At 34.3% G+C, this 16,625-nt stretch overlaps 1 protein-coding gene across 2 annotated transcripts in view; it reads left to right on the forward strand.

The window, feature by feature from the left end:
* The window catches only part of SCAMP1 (secretory carrier membrane protein 1), a 128,692-nt gene extending 119,704 nt beyond the window's left edge, over positions 1–8,988 (forward strand). For both annotated transcript variants that reach the window (XM_058275227.1, XM_071208680.1), the window contains one exon: positions 5,179–8,988. In XM_058275227.1, the coding sequence (XP_058131210.1) occupies positions 5,179–5,343 (165 nt within the window). In that variant the 3' untranslated portion in view covers positions 5,344–8,988. The remainder of the gene's footprint in view (positions 1–5,178) is intronic.
* Positions 8,989–16,625: the final 7,637 nt, after the last annotated feature.

Raw genomic sequence — 16,625 nt, forward strand, 5'->3', positions numbered from 1 at the left:
AATTTTATTGGCTTTCCAAAGTCTTGTATAAATGGAGTAGGTAATCCTTTGTGTACAGAGAGCCCAATATGAGCACTGTGGTAAATTTGATTCCCTCATAATGATAACCTCTTATAGTACAACTCTCAAATAATTGAAATGCAAAATTATCTACCTCTTGCACCTCTTCATAGATAAGGAAATGGTTTAATCCTTATCTTTCCCAAGTAGATTTATGTTTTCCCTCAAATTATTTCCAATTTTTTTTTCTTTCTTAATGTCTTCTTTCTATAGTAAACTATTAGAAAAATTAAATAATGGTTTTTGGCTAAGTGGGAGATAGTTATAAATGGGTCAAATAATAAATGAATGAGTCACAGAAGACTCTATGTCAGGAGAATTCTAAATTTCCCCCTTCTTTTAGTTGATAAAGAGCTAGGATAACACTGTGGAAGAGATTAATAAACAGATAATAGTTCCTATTCCTTTTGGTACTTAGTTTTGAATGATTATCTTTTCCATGAAATAAAAAAAAATTCTTAGACATTAAGGTCCACATTAATAAAACAGTTAATAGTGGTTTTCTTGTATTTCAAAAGAATTTTATATAAAAATTCCACTTCTTTCAGAAACAAGTTTCCCTGAGTTCTTTAAACTTTCTTATTTACCAAATTATCTTACAAATATTTTTTTGTGTAAGAGTACAGAATTTGAGCGTATAATCCAGAATGACAGTTAAACCTGTTTATTAGTTAAATTGAAGTTTTATAGTACACTTGTGAAGTGTGTAGTATGCTTTGTGAAGATATCCTAGTATATCAAGTGATAGTCTTCTTACATTAAAGGTGACTTTCACTTTCTCTTAAAGCACTGTTTATTGCTTACCCCTATTTTTGCTTTATTTTGAACCTGGGACAGAAAGCTGATAATTTTGCTTTACTGTTTTTCTGTAGTAATAAATAGGCATGGTGCTTTTGTGTGTGTCTTTCTCTCTTTCACTCTATTAGCACCATCTAGCACTATCGTAGTTCCTGATTAGGAATCAATTCCAGGTGATTCACATTGCCTATTATAAAGCTGGTCCAGATTCTTGCCATCATCATCCAGGGGACACCCAGTAGGTATGAGTAATAACTTTGAATCCCTATAAAAAATTGATCCTCCTGAGGAGGTTGTTTATATCCTGCTCCCAGTTGGTATCCTTAGTATATTTACTTTTAAAACATTTAACCTCTGAGATTACTGTATACTAAGCCTTTTACTTTGTGACACAGAACACAGGTACAGTCTGCTAGATCAGTACTGTTCTTACTTGATAACTTTTTTTTCTTCAAATGAAGACAATTTTGGGCTATTGGTTTAGTCCCTAGTAGATATAAAGCAAGTATTCAGTGGTTTCTATTGCAAATTACTGTGCTTTGTCTTTCAGGAGATATAACAATGAGTAAAATTTGCACCTACCTTCAAGGAACTAAAAGCATGGTAGGGTATGATAAAACATGTAGACAAACCCTGAAAAAAAGAAGCAGAATATACATGTTCTAAAAGATGTATAGAGTACTGTAGTTGTTCACAAGACGGAGAACCTCAGCTAGTTCAAGGACGATAGAGGACCACGGAATATGTGAAATAGTCTTTGAAGGATTGGTTGAATTTCAACACAGTGAAACTATGTTGCGAGTACTAGAGTTGTAATTCAAGGGGTTATGGAAGATGTGTTTGATCCAGAGCTACAGGCTGGAGCCTTCTTAGAGGATTTCTAGGAAATGTCTTATTTTAACAGAATAAGTTAGGTTTAGAGATCCATAAGATTTTTTTAAAAACCAAAATGAACGAAAAGAATATATATGTATATATTTTTTATTTTATTTTAGATTTATTTCCCCTCCCCCCCCACCCCCACCCCAGTTGTCTGCTCTCTGTGTCCATTCGCTGTGTGTTCTTCTGTGACTCCTTCTATCTTTATCAGTGGCACCGGTAATCTGTGTTTCTTTTTCTTGCTTCATCTTGTTGTGTCAGCTCTCCGTGTGTGCGGCACCATTCTTAGGCTGGCTGCACTTTCTTTCGCGCTGGGCGGCTCTCCTTAACGGCGCGCACTCCTTGTACATGGGCTTCCCTATGCGGGGGACACCCCTATGCGGGGGACACGCATCAGCACTGCGCATGGGCCAGCTCCACGCAGGGGTCAAGGAGGCCCAGGGTTTGAACCGCAGACCTCCCATGTGGTAGACAGATGCCCTATCCATTGGGCCAGGTCCGCTTCCCCTATATATATATTTTAAAACCTCATTTGTATTTTATTTTCCCAGTTTTATGAAAGTAAAAATAATGTTGGTATGACAGGGGTTTTATATTAATATAAAAGCTTTTCTGGAAGTGGTGTTTTGTAAGCTTTCATGGAACAAATGTTTGGGTTATTTTGTTTAAATTGAATACTATGGTTCTTTAGTCTCCTTAGTGTACAATTTTTGTGTGTTGTATGCCACCACTATGCATTAAAATCTGTTTTTGACGATACGTTAAGGAAGCAAGATTCTCTTCTGGAGTTGCAGCTACATTTTGGTTATGACACTTATGCAGATATTTTTAAATGAATTGTAATTTATATTAATGTACTACAGTTACATACATTCTCATTCATTCCTTAGGAAAATTCTGAAAGGCAGATAGGGCAACAAATATTCCTGTTTTATAAGAAGTAATCTGAGGTTTTGAGTGGTAGCCAGCCAGCTAGAAAGGAGAGGAATCAGTAGATTCTGAATCTAGTGCCCTTTCTATGACATTCCTAGAACAAAATATTTAGGATAATGCAATCCTAATAAGTAGAAAAGCTAGCAAATATTTAAGGGTTTGTTTTTTATTTACATGATTTTCTCCTAAAACTTTCTAATTCTAGGAATTTGAGTTACCAGTAGATACAAATCTGGTACATGGGAGGGAAATGATAAGCTTTTTGAGATGTTGATGGGGACACCGAAATAAAGAATGCCCTTTTCCCATAGTGAATTTAATGTAGAAATTGAGCATTGTGCGCTGTGTCAACATGTGATCTTTTCCCTCTAGATGGCTCTCTGGGTCTGTGTAGATATAGACTGATTCGTTTGATTTTTTTTTTCTTTCTTTCTTTCGTATAGTTAGACTGATAGTTAAGAAAATGTGTGGTATAGGAATGCCATCTTTATTTTGCCTTACTACTCTGAGGCTGTGAATTACATTTTAAGATGTAATATAGTCTTTGTGAGTAAAGAAGGTTTATTATACTTCTAAAATATGCTTCATTTTTCTTAGATCTAATTGTATATACTCACTGTGAGATAAATTGCTTGAACATTGGTGTAGTAATTTATTTGTATTTTTAGTTTGCCATGGAAGATTTGGTTTTAATAAGTTAATAAAATAATTACTTATATACTTACGATAGTGCTATAGTACTAGAAGAAGACAATTTTATGGCTTACCAGCGCATGTACTGGTTGGTGCTCTTTTTCTCTATGACCACTTTACTCTTTGATCCACAGTAATATAGGTATTTGCTTTCACCACTCTATCGAAAGCACCCTGACAGGTTTCATTCCTTGCCAGGGCCTAGAGTAGGTATCCAATAAACACTTGTTGAGTGAATGTTCAGAGCTAAACTCATCATCTCCCTTCCTCATGAAACCAACATATCTTCTCTATTCTTCATCTTCTTGAAATCACTACCCAGTATCCAAGCCTGACCTGAGAATGTTCTTTGACTTACTCTACATTCTTCTCAATACACATTCACTCCACAATTTTCATCTCCTATCTAGGGTTGGGGAAAATACTGACTTGGGTGCACTGCCTCCTCCCTTAAACCTGTTTTGATTGCATACCAGGTAGACTTCTAATTTAGACTCAATCATAATGCAGTGTAATTATAGATTCACTTGTTTTTCTTTCCTTCTTACCCCCAAGTTTGTGATATATAAAAATGAATGGGGGAAGTGGCTGTGGCTCAACCAGTTGGGCTCCTTTCTCCATATGGGAGACCCTGGGTTCATGTCCCGGGTCCTCCTTGTGAAAGTAGGCTCACCTGCAAGTGCCGGGGAGTGCCACCGGCCCGCAAGTGCTGTGGAGTGCTGCCCGGCCTGCAAGCACGTGGAGCGCCGCCTGGCCCACAAGCACCATGGAGAGCCAACTCAGCAAGGTGATGCAACAAAAAGGGAGACAAAGTGAAAAAACACACGAGTGTGCAGCGAATGGACACAGAGCAGACAACAGCAAGCTGCAAAGTGGGGAGGGAAGTAAATGAAAAATAAATATGGACACAGAGAGCAGACAGCAAGCAAAAAGCTACAAGGAGGTGGGGGAGAATGAATGTTCTGTACTTGATTTTAACCAAAAGGCCAAGAAGTCATTGAATGTTGTTCTAATTTACTTTGTTATTATTTCCTTTTCCAAATTTGCACTAAATTGAGTGGCTAATTTTATCATTGCTGAGATTCTTGGTTTAAGTATGAGCTTAAACTATATGCTGATAATAAAGAATATTTTTTAACCCTGCTCTAGTAAATGATATGAAAATAGACTGTCATTGCCTTCTGCGAGAAATCACAAGACTTGAGTGATGAACCAGTATGGAGAATTTCCAGAAACCTTCCTTCATAAATTCTTTAGGATTTGACCATACTCAAAAAGTTAATGGTATACAAAGTAGCAGCGTGTTTAAGGACATAAGTATTGCTCAATACATCAAATGATAAAATATAATTTGATTATAATAGATTCAGTGGTATGTTTGCAGCCAATGTAATAATAGATAGGGTATTGTTCTCTTTGAATTGTCTGGGGCAATAAATGTGTTAAAGTCAGATTTTCTCTTGCATCTTATGTTTAAATCATTTTATTGTAATATTATAATATCAGTAATTAATTGGGTACAGAGGAAAACACCTTTTTGCAATTGGTTAAGAAATTCTTTAAAATATTTGTGGTTTGGCATAGATATAATCATCTCTTCTGTATTGGGGGACAAAAGGAAATACTTGTATTAATAGAAAATATTTAAATGCAATATTGTGTACCAGTGTGACGGATAATGCTCTTGAACTTAGGCATCATGACTAGAATCTAGTCTGTTCCTCTCAATAATGTTGAGATTAACTTAAGAGTGCTGAAAATGAATATATAGATTGCCATTTATTTATCTTCTCCCATGTTTTTGTGCTTTCATAGGTACATGGACTATATCGCACAACAGGTGCCAGTTTTGAGAAGGCCCAACAAGAGTTTGCAACAGGTGTGATGTCCAACAAAACTGTCCAGACCGCAGCTGCAAATGCAGCTTCAACTGCAGCAACTAGTGCAGCTCAGAATGCTTTCAAGGGTAACCAAATTTAGAGAATCTTGAAATGGTTCACTGTTACCTTTTGACTGTACTTTTTCTCCAGTTACTGTATTCTATAGATATTTTTATGTTTGAAACACACAGTATACACAGCATGTATATTTCCTGTTCACTTGTGCATGGGCTAAAATCAGGAAAACGTCCTCATCTTATTACTTTACCTAATAGTTTATTTAATATTTCAGTGCCCCTGGCAGAAAAGTATTACATGCTAAATAAATATTCTCCATATTTCTTGGGGGATGAATGTTCAACAAATTATTTCAGTGGTGACACACTGAAATTAATATGGTACTTATTAAAATGCATTTAGTGTTAGCTGCAGTAGTTCTTTCAAGAATCTTTAGACGTAAGGATTATTATACATTGGAGCAGTAAAGCGATGCTTCATTCCCATTTCCCTATTTATATTGAAAGAAATAAGGCAGCGGAGACTTAATGGATTTTTAAATTCACTTGCTTTTTAGCAATTTCAGTCATTAGTGAAGAGCCCATGTGCATTTCAGAATAGATAATGTAAATTTTATCCTTTTATTTTCTTTTTAGAGTGGTTGGTATTTTGATATCAACCTCTGTTCTTGCATGGACACCAAGTTTCTTAAATGAGTTTAGTATTTTGGGTTCTGCACTGCTTATGGTTTTAGGATTGGGGGGCAGGGAGATTGTTTATGGAATCATAGAAATGATTTTCTGTAGTTTCTTTTAAATAAAAATTTACTGGGGCATATAATATGAGAATTTAATATAATACGCAGTGCGTTATCCAAAAGCAAAGGTAGTTAATTGATGGAATAGTAGAATTTAGTGATAATTCCTTTTTTTAAATTTTAATTTTCAGTATTCTATCATAGAAAGATATTATTGTATGAAAACTTTGGTATTTCTTATGTCTTATCTTTAAAATTGAACCGAGATTGTGTTTGGCAGCTCTTTATTTTTGGGGTAATTTTTAACAGCGGTATTAGTCTAGCCTAACTCCTGTGCACAAAAAATATACAGTATTTAGGGGATTTTTCTTTTAGCCTCTCATGTCTAATGACACTAAAAAACAAAAAACCCTGGCATCTCAAGTATACTTGAATTCCTAATGCATCTCAATCTTTCCATTTCTGAGACAGACTGAATACATTAAAAAATTTCAGCAATAAAAAAAATAAAACCTTTAGCTTGCACCAAGCAAGAAAACACAAATAACAATTGAATGCATTAATTATGAAGATAATAACATTAAAATTGTTACTATGCAGCACAGAAGTTCTATTCTTACAGTGTACTTGGCTTCAAACTTTGAGTCATTTTTAATGCTAATAAAATAACTGAAAGACTTTGTAAAGTCACACTACTATGTTTTGGAAGTCTTTAAGATTGCGGAATGATAGTGATTTATTGAATTTGATTTTAAATGAGGTTAGTCTATTGGATTATATTATTTGAAACTGTAAATCCTTTAAAAAACAGGTGTGCATTAATGGTTAAATAATTTTAATTTTCTTCCCCAAATATAGAGCTAAAAAGAGTTTCACGCTGGAGGTGAGGTGGGGAGGATAGATGTTTCTCACTATTTATAAAGAAGTTCTGCATGATAGTAGGTAATATGAACCCACCAGGATGGTGTTTACATTTGACTTATTTGGATCTTTTATTGAAATAACATACTTGGGAGATACTTCATCATTCAGGAGAAAATAGTATACGGAGTATGAAGTTATGTTTTCATGAATACTTCTGATCAGTGATAATCTCTACCCAAATTTTCAATGATCTAAGTGAATTCCAGGTTTTTCAGAGGATATAATTTTACCATTGGGAATTTGTTTAATTAGTATGGTTTAGTGAATGTAGATTTTACTAACATTCCAAAACATTAACTATAAAATAATAAGAGCACATATCCACCATTAATTTATATTCCAAGCCCATTTTTTCTTTAAACTACAAATAAAAGATATATCATAGGGACTTTCAAAGACATGGAGATGCACAAATACTTTCCTTCAGAATAGGAGTGTTTTCTCTCTTGTGTAGAAATCCCCAAAAGTAGCATTGTTAGATATCAAAGAATAGTTAAACCCATCAAATATAATTTTTGTGTAAATAGAAAATGGTGTTTTAAAATTCAGTTTCTTGTGTTAATTTAATCCATGTTTGTGGGAGAAAATTACTTTTTTGAAAATGTGCATTAAAATGATGACAATATTTACAGTTTGATCAGGTATGAAAGGGGGTTTAAGTTGTTATTCCTTACTATTCAGTGAAAATTAATCAGTAAATAGTCACATTTTCAGTCAGCAAAAGATTAGCATCTCTTAGTGTTTTTATACTTATTACTAAAATTAGCCAGTATCCCAGACCATCTTCACATAATAGGCATCCATGTCATTTTTTTCAGTTTGAAATATTAAGTTGTGGCTATTTTATTTCAAAGTCAAGTTTGAACACTGGAAAATCATTGCTCGGTGATTTGTAATTTGGGACTTGGATTATTTATCTAGGGATGTTTGTATATTTTGTAAGAATAGTATTGCGCTGCCATCATGGTGACTGTCACGGTTCTATATAAATGTCCCGTCTGACGCCCTATGTTGCATGTTTTCAGTGATTTGGAAGTTTTGTATATTTATTGTATTAATACAATGTCATAAAATAAAATGCTGTTTACTGGATATTTGTATAATTTTAAACACTTTATTAATGCTTCAGAGGCAGAAATTATGCAGAGGGTTTAATGTATATACCAATTCCATATTTGATTTTTAAAAATAATCTGGTTATAATTCTATCATATACTAAATGAAATAATATAAAAGATTAGTTAATAACTCTTAGCAACATAAAATGACTATCTATTATATTAGACCTTTATGGTAACATGAGCTACACTGAGTATTTCTTTAAGGTCAGAACATAGACTTCTTATCTAGAAGTTCGATTCAAAATGGAAAACCTGTCTTGTGGCTCAGATATTTCCTTAAGGGTTAAAATGGATGCCTCCGTATTAGTGTTGTGTTGATTCTGTTGAAGTTATATTCTGTTTCCTACCCCTACTATCTATTCCTGTTTTATGTATTGATGAAAGTACCTATTTGTGTATTGTTGAATTTTTCACTTGGTTATCTAAAGAGTATGTGAAAATATAATAGAAAATAATGTTCATGGGGAATCGTATTTTGGGAAGTACATGTTAAATTAAAATAGGAAAAGCATTTTAGATTTTCTAGGCATAAAAAAAGTCTTAAAAAGTGAGAGTTTGGGTCATCATACCTAATTTACTAGGAAAATATCTTATTCCATATATGAGAACAATGTATGGTTTGTATTTTTGAGTAAATATGTTAATTAACCTTATTACTTGTTTCTATACATAATTTTTAATAGTATAATGCTTTTATAGTCATTGCTGTATCTTTCTTTTTCTCGATCAGTAAATTCTTTGTTTAGCATGACTGTTTATGTACAGAATTTGTTATTTTGGATTTTTTACTGCTGTATATGGTAAGAATTACTGTGGTTATCATATACCATCTCACTGTATCTCCTTCCTTTTTTTTTTTTTCTTAAGGGAAATGTTCAGAGGAATTTGTTGATTCCATGTGATTAAGGACCTCTTAGAGGTAAAATAAATATGGTGAACTTAAAAATGAGGATGGTTAAAAAAATTTTTTTTTTAATTTACTTTGATAGATTTTCAGGTACCTTAGTACACATTTATTTAGAGTAGGATAATATGTTTTAAAACGTTAGAGTTATTTAAAATACTTATTAGAGTAAAAATTGTATCTCAGTGGTCAAGTATTAAGGAAAGTGGTAGGTATTTCCACTATAATTTGGGGGTACATTTAACAAAAGAGCATACTTTTTTGTATTGATTTTGGAATTTTAAACCTCATTTCAGAGTATTTTAAACCGTATTTTAGGGCTTTATCATATTTTTATAGAGAGCTAGAAAGAAGTCTATAGAAGTTTTCTAAGCTGAGCATCACTACTAAGATATCTAAGATAGACAGATATCTCTAATTTAAGGATTCTAAGGAAATAGGGAAAGACTCTTATCTAGTCTTTCTCACTCTTACTGTGGGTTTTGTATTTACCATTTAACTTTGTGGTTTGGGTAATAAAAAGCCTTCAACCTGTAGAATTTTTATTAGCACTGTTCATGTTTTTAAATGACAAGGGTACTGGAAGCCACCATGGAGCAATGCAGTGAGTCATATATTCATGTTGTGTTGTTAAATTTTATGTTTATTCAAGTCTTATTTAGTTTTCAGCTCATATTTTTCTGTGCTTGTCATGGCTAATAGTGTATCTAAAACCCTTATGCATTATAAACCCATTTTATCTTTTGCATAAAGAGACAGAGAATCATCAGTCCTTCTACCTAGTAATTTTTCATGTACATGTATAAGATTACTCTATCATTTTTTTCTGTTAAAGCAGTCCTAATTTGTAGAATCATTCCCTGCAAGTTTTATTTTCAAACTTACTAAGTTTTTTCAGCACTTAAATGTAATTCTAGAATTTCTCCAGAACTCTTAATATTTTGTGGGTTAGTGATTCTCAAGATAAATTGTGGTTGTTAACTGACGTTATTGTTGTGAATTTGTAGCTGTCTTCTGTTGTATTGGGGCTGACTTTTATCTGTGGTCATAATGGTTTGTACAATATTGTAGTCTCCACAAAAACAGAGCTCACTGTGAATGGCCCCTTGTGTGTACACATCCCTCAAAATTACTTTTTTCTCTAAATATGAAAGTTATATAAATCCATTTTAGAACAACAGGAAAACATATAAAATGATAAATGAGAAAATAAAAATGATCCTTAATTCTATCACCTAGGGGATACCATTGCTAATATTTTATTGTATTTTCTGCCTTTCTTTTCTTGTGCATATATTTTATAGAGTTAAGGGTTATAAGCAATATGGATCTTTTATCCCTTTCCTCCCTCACTAGCATTATATCATAATGGCCTGATAGTTCATTTTTAAAATTAACTTTTTCTTTATAAAATTAGCACACATTTTTGCACAAAATATAGAAAATATAAGTGACAAAATATAAAGCTATTCAGTTTTATACCAATGAGTAACTATTATAAAACCTTTCTATTAAATTTCTAAGAAGGCAACTTTTTTCCTAAAATTAAAAAATAGATTGTTCTGTATATTGTTTAGTAGATCCTTCAGAGATGTTTACCTAGCTCTCCTAAGTCCCATTTCTTTGGGCCACTGAAAGCCACATTAGCACTGTATGTCATCCATAGTAGACTTATTCTTGGCTCATTGGATTTTTATTCTGCATGTAAATTTGTCCAGACTGTACAACTCAGAATTTGGAAACTATAATGTAAGGAAGTAGGAGTCACAAAGACAGCTGATCTGCAATGAGTATAAAGAAAGAAGCAGACAGTAAAGAGAAATAGAGTGAAGGGCATAGAAAATATCTTAGCTTTCCATCTTTTCTGATGCCCAACTACTCACCCTTTGTCTCATCCCATTATCCTCATAATATTACTACCCTCTGTTTTCCAGGGCTATCTTGAGTTGGTTTCCTATTACTTTCAATTGGAGAATCTTAACTAATGCAATGATATATAATCTTTTTTCATTTATGACATAAATATATCTTGAATTTCGTTCATGTTTCTGAATATATTTCTATAACATTTTAGTAACTATATAGCTATCCAGTATATGTATGGGTCATAAATTCCTTTTCTAAGTCCTATTATTCCTTTGGGATCTGATTTTCAGTGTTTTTAAATTATAAGTTTGTCATAAATATTGTTGCTAAATTTGTGGGCTCATGATTTTGTTCTTAGGACAAATTGCTGGGTCAAAGGGTTTGCATATTTTTTAAGACTTGACGAACATTGCCAAATTGCTCTCCAGAAAGATGGTACCAATTTATATCTTTATCAGCAGTATACAAAAGGACCTCTTTACACCCTAACCAAACCCAATATCAGATGTTGTTGTTCTTCTTTTTTTTGAAGTCTTTGCCACCTTTACAATTTGACCAATAATCAGGATGTCTGTTTTCTGAGCTTAGTTTGGTTCCCATAATTCATGGGTTCACCTAGCATAGCCTATTTTTTTTTTTTGGTGGGGGGAGGGGTTGTTGCTAAATCAGAGTGACTAGATTCTACATCTATAGAGAAGTCTTTCACTTTGTGAAAGTTCTAAGCTAAGATGATTAGCAGAATGTTGCATTTAAACAGGACGGAAAACAAGTAATGGCCCTCAAGTAACCAATCCATTTAGTCTTGCTAGATAATATTCGGTTGGTTTTGACGATGGGTTATGTTATCCTTCACAAATGTAATTTTTTTTTTGTAATTTTTTTGAACAACTGTAAATGATATTAGTCTGTACAGATATTATAGAAGGTTCTCTTGTCTTAATTTTTTTCTAATAGTAACTTTTACCTATTGAGAACTTACTATATACTAGGCACATGCTTTTAATACATCATTTAATCTTACAGTCTATGATGGAATTTTTGTTATTGGCCCCATTTTTATAAAGGACTAGAAAATTATCCTAGGTCACTCACTTAGGATGGATGGGGAGGGCAGCTAGAACCCAGTTCCCTGGCTCCTCTAAGTGTGGGGCAGCTTCTGCCACATGATGGCACCTTATTCCAGTTCCTTGTGTTCCCTGCCATCCTTCCACATTTCTAGTAATTCTTACATTCTCTAGGGACAGGGGACACTAGAAAAAAAATCGGTAACCAAGGAAAAAATTGCAATGTGTATGTTTGAGTACCTGCTGCCTTCTTCTACATACTGTTAATTTACTAAAAGATTTTTTTAGCATTTATGAGTGTGTTTGGAGAAACTTTAGTTGAGGGCAAATTCTTATTATTAGGTTAACTCTGAAGAAAAATATGTCCCCTAAATAATCATAAAACCTACTTACCCTCTCTTCTTCGTTAGAGAGATGATTTGTACTAAGAAAATGTTTTAAAAATGACAAACTCTGTCATTTGTTTTATCACTGTCATATATCTGTCACATTTTTAGCATCTGTTTTCAGGATTGACTTGTAAATAATGATTGATGAATTGAGACATATGGTGCCATCTTTAAAAAGTGTGAAAAATTACCAGGTTTATTTCTGAGAGAGAAGAAAGCAGTGCTTTTATTGTTATTCAGGGGTTCATAAGGGGTCAGTAAGCTTGAATTTAAATTAAAAAACACCAAAACATTCTCAAAAATCAAGTGGCCATAGATGTAAGGGTTTCTGAACTCTGAGTTCTGTTCTGTTAGTCAGTTTATATGTCTGTCCTTATGCCAGTACCATGCTGTTTTGATTACTTTAGCTTTCTAACAGTGTTTTTTAAAATCGGGAAGTGTGAGTCCTCCAGTTTCATTCCTCTTTTTCAGGATTGTTTTAGCTATCTGGGGCCCCTCACCTTTCCATATAAATTTGAGGGTTAGCTTTTCTTTTTCTGAAAAGAACACTATTGGAATTTTTATTGTAATTGCATTGAATCTTTACATTTGTTTGGGTCAATTTGGCATCTTAACAGTAATCTTCCATTTATTTAGGTATTCTTTGATTTATTTTAGCAGTGTTTTATAGTTTTCCATATGGAAGTCCTTTACATCCTTGGTTAATTTTATACTGAGATATTTGATTCTTTTTGTTGTGATTGTAAATGGAATTTTTTCTTGATTTTCTTTTTCGATTGTACATCCTGTGTGTAGAAACACCACTGATTTTTATGAGTTGATGTTTTACCCTGCCACTTTGCTGATTTTGTTCATTAGCTGTAGTAGCTTTGTTAGGGATATTTCAGGATTTTCTCTATATAAGATCATATCATCTGCAAACTGGGAAAGTTCCATTTCTTCTTGTCCAATTTGAGCGCCTTGTATTTCTTTTCCTCGCCTAATTGCTTTGGTTAGAATGTCTAGTACAATGTTGAATAAGAGTGGTGTCAATGGGCATTGTTGTCTTGTTTCTGATCTTAGAAGGACAGCTTTCAAGTCTCCTCAGAGTATGATGTTAGCTTGGGTTTTTCATATATACCCATTATGTTGAAGAAATTTCTCAGTTTATCAAAGAGATTGCTGGATTTTTTAAAATGCCTTTTCTCCATCAGTTGAGATGATCATGTAATTTTCTTTCCTTAGTTGGTGTGATATATTACATTAATGGATTTTTTTCATGTTGAACCACTCTCGTATTCCTGGATACACCCCACTTGATCATGGAGAAAAATTCTTTTACTGTGCTGTTGGATTTGATTTGCTAGTATTTTGTTGAGGATTTTTGCATATGTATTCTTAAAGAATATTGGTCTATGATTTTTACCTTTTTTTGTGGTTTATTTATGTGGCTTTGGTATTATAGTCATCTTGGCTTCATAGAATGAGGTAGGAAATCTCTTGTCTTCAGTTTTTTTGAAGATTGAGTAGAATTGATGTTAATTCTTCTTGGAATGTTTGGTAGAATTCACCTGTGAAGCCATCTGGTCCTGTGCTTTTCTTTTGGGGGAAGGTTTTGATTACTGATTAAAAGTCTTTGTTATTGATCTGTTGAGAGCTTCTCTGAGTCAGTGTAGGTAGTTTGTGTACTTCTAGGAATTTGTCCATTTCACCTGGGTTATCTAATTTGATGGCATATAGTAGTTCATAGTATTCTTTTATAATACTTTTCAGTTCTGTGGTGTTGGTAGTAATGTGCCCTCTTTCACTTCTGATTATTTACATCCTGTCTCTTTTTCTTTGCCAGTTTTGGCAAAGAAACTGTTGATTTTAATTATCTTTTCTAAGAACCATCTTTTCATTTTGTTGATTCTTTGCTGTTTTATTTATTATCTATTTCATTTATCTCTGCTCTAATCTTTATTTCCTTCCTTCCACAATCCTTGGATTTAATTTGTTCTTCTTTTCGTAGTATCTCAGTTGTGAGGTTAGGTCTCTGATTTGAGATCATTCTTTTTTAAAAGTGTAAGCATTTAGAGCTCTCAGCACTGCCTTTGCTCTATCACATAAATTTTGGCATGTTTTCATTTCACTGGCCTCAAGTTATTTCCTAATTTCCTGTCTGAATTCTTCTTTAACCCTTTGGCTGTTTTAGAGTGTGTTGCTAAACTTACACATTTACATTTGTGAATTTTCTGGTTTCTCACTGTTACTGATTTGCAGCTTAATTCCATTGTTGTCAGGCAACTTATATTTTAGGATTTCAATATTTTGAATTTATTGAAACTTGATTTGTCATCTAATATATGGCCTATTATAGAAAATGATACATGTGCACTAAAGAATGTTTTCTGCTGCTGTTAGGTGAATTGTTCTACATAGTTCTGTTAGATCTAGTTGGTTTATAGTATCATTCAAGTCTTTTATTTCCTCACTGTTCTTCTATCTACATTTCTAGCCATTATTGGAACTGGTATATTGAAGTCTCTTACTGTTCATGTAAAATTATTTATTTCTTCCTTCAAAACTGTCAGTAGTTGCTTCATATATATTGGGCCTCTACTGATAGGAGCATATGTATTTATAATTATGTCTTGTTGAATTGACCCTTTATCAGTATATAGTGATCTCCTTTGTCCCTCCTGCAATTTTTCACTCTATTTTATATGTCTATTTTATAATATATTATTTTAGCTACCCCAGCTCTTTTGGTTACTACTTGCAGTGTATTTTTCTCCAATCCTTTTACATTTAACCTCCTTGTGTCTTTGAATTTAAGGCGAGTCTCTTGTGAACAGTTTATAGTTGGGTCATGCTTTTAATCTACTATCTTAATCTCTGCTCTTTGACTGGAGAGTTTAATCCATTTATACTTAAAGTAACTACTGACAATGGAGGACTTTCTTCTGCCATTTTGCTATTTGGCCTTTTATGCCTTACACCTTTTTTGAACATCAGTTCTTCTCTTAATGCCTACTTTTGTATTTGAATTTTTTAAATTTTATCATTTTGAGTCCCCTTTCATTTAGTAGGGTCCTGGCTTGTGCTCTGAAAGCACCCCAAGAGGGGCTCTCTCAAGGATCGGAGAGCTGCGTTCCCATGCCATGCATCCTGCTTACCAGCATTTCTGCATGGCCAGATGAGCTTTATGCTCATGAGCTTTAAGTATATAATTATCCAAGATTCTAAATCCCTAACTTGTTCTAGCTTGTGATCCTGCAAAGTTGGGTGAAGCATTGGTGCCAGATACCAGAAATTTTCATTTCTCTATTGCCGCTGATCAGAGAGACAGACATGAAAAACAGGAATGTAAGAAAGGAAAGCTCACCCTGCAGCTTCCTAGCAGGAGACAGTTGGTCTTGCCAAAACTTTTCCCCCTTTCCTCTCCTATTTCTCCTCTCCCAGGCCCTTCTCCTTTCCAGTGCGACCATACTTTCTTCTCTCTAGATGCTAATGGTTTGAGCCCTTTTTCCCCAGGGCACTTAACCAGCCAATCAGAACACCACATCCATTAGGGGAGGTAACCTGGCCAACAGAGTATCAATCGTGTCAACTCTGCTGGAGGGAAGGGGCCCAGGTCCTGCTGTCCTCCAGCTTGCCCCTTGCTCCCAATCTATTACCGAGTCCATAGGAATAATAGATAAGGGCTCCATCTCTATCAAGCCATGTAACAAAGGACACTGGGAAAATGTTTGTCATCAGAGGGAGTGTGTGGAGAGCAGCTTGGGAGGAACAAGTTTATTTTGTATTGAATGATTTTTAATGAATGCAATATTAATCCTTGCAGATGAGCAATAATCATTAAAGTCAATTAAAATGATAAGACCTTAAAAAAAAAAAAAGCCATGTGTGGGTTTATGCCTTCCAGGAACCCCTGGGGCATGATGCAGGTCCAGAACTGGAAGGAGCCTGCTCCCTGGGAGGACAAAGGCAGTTCTGGGCCCAAAGCAGGTGTGCTCCTCGGAAACTCAGGGTGAGGTGGGGTCAGGTGGCCAGTGCAGGGCACTCGGTCGCTTTCCCGAAATTGAGTGAGCTGCAAGGCAGAGCTAGGGCCAGTGTGCCAGGGCCACAGTGACACTGGAGACACAGGGCAGGGAGGGCCGCCAGGCTCAGAGGACAGCCCCTGCCCCAGCACGGCCACGCTGGGCCTCATGAGGCGTAAGCTCTGCTCCGGGCAGCTGGGCAACTGCTCAGACCCCTGGCCCCCTGGCCCTCTGTATATTTTTTATATGTTTTCTTTGTGATTACCATGAAGCTTAAACTTAACATCCTAAATCTATAAAAATCATGTTTGATTTAATTCCAACTTAATTGGGCTTGGTTCTCTCTTTTTTTTTTTTTT

This window comes from Dasypus novemcinctus, chromosome 2 (genome assembly GCF_030445035.2).
Source record: "Dasypus novemcinctus isolate mDasNov1 chromosome 2, mDasNov1.1.hap2, whole genome shotgun sequence".
Lineage (NCBI taxonomy): Eukaryota > Metazoa > Chordata > Mammalia > Cingulata > Dasypodidae > Dasypus > Dasypus novemcinctus.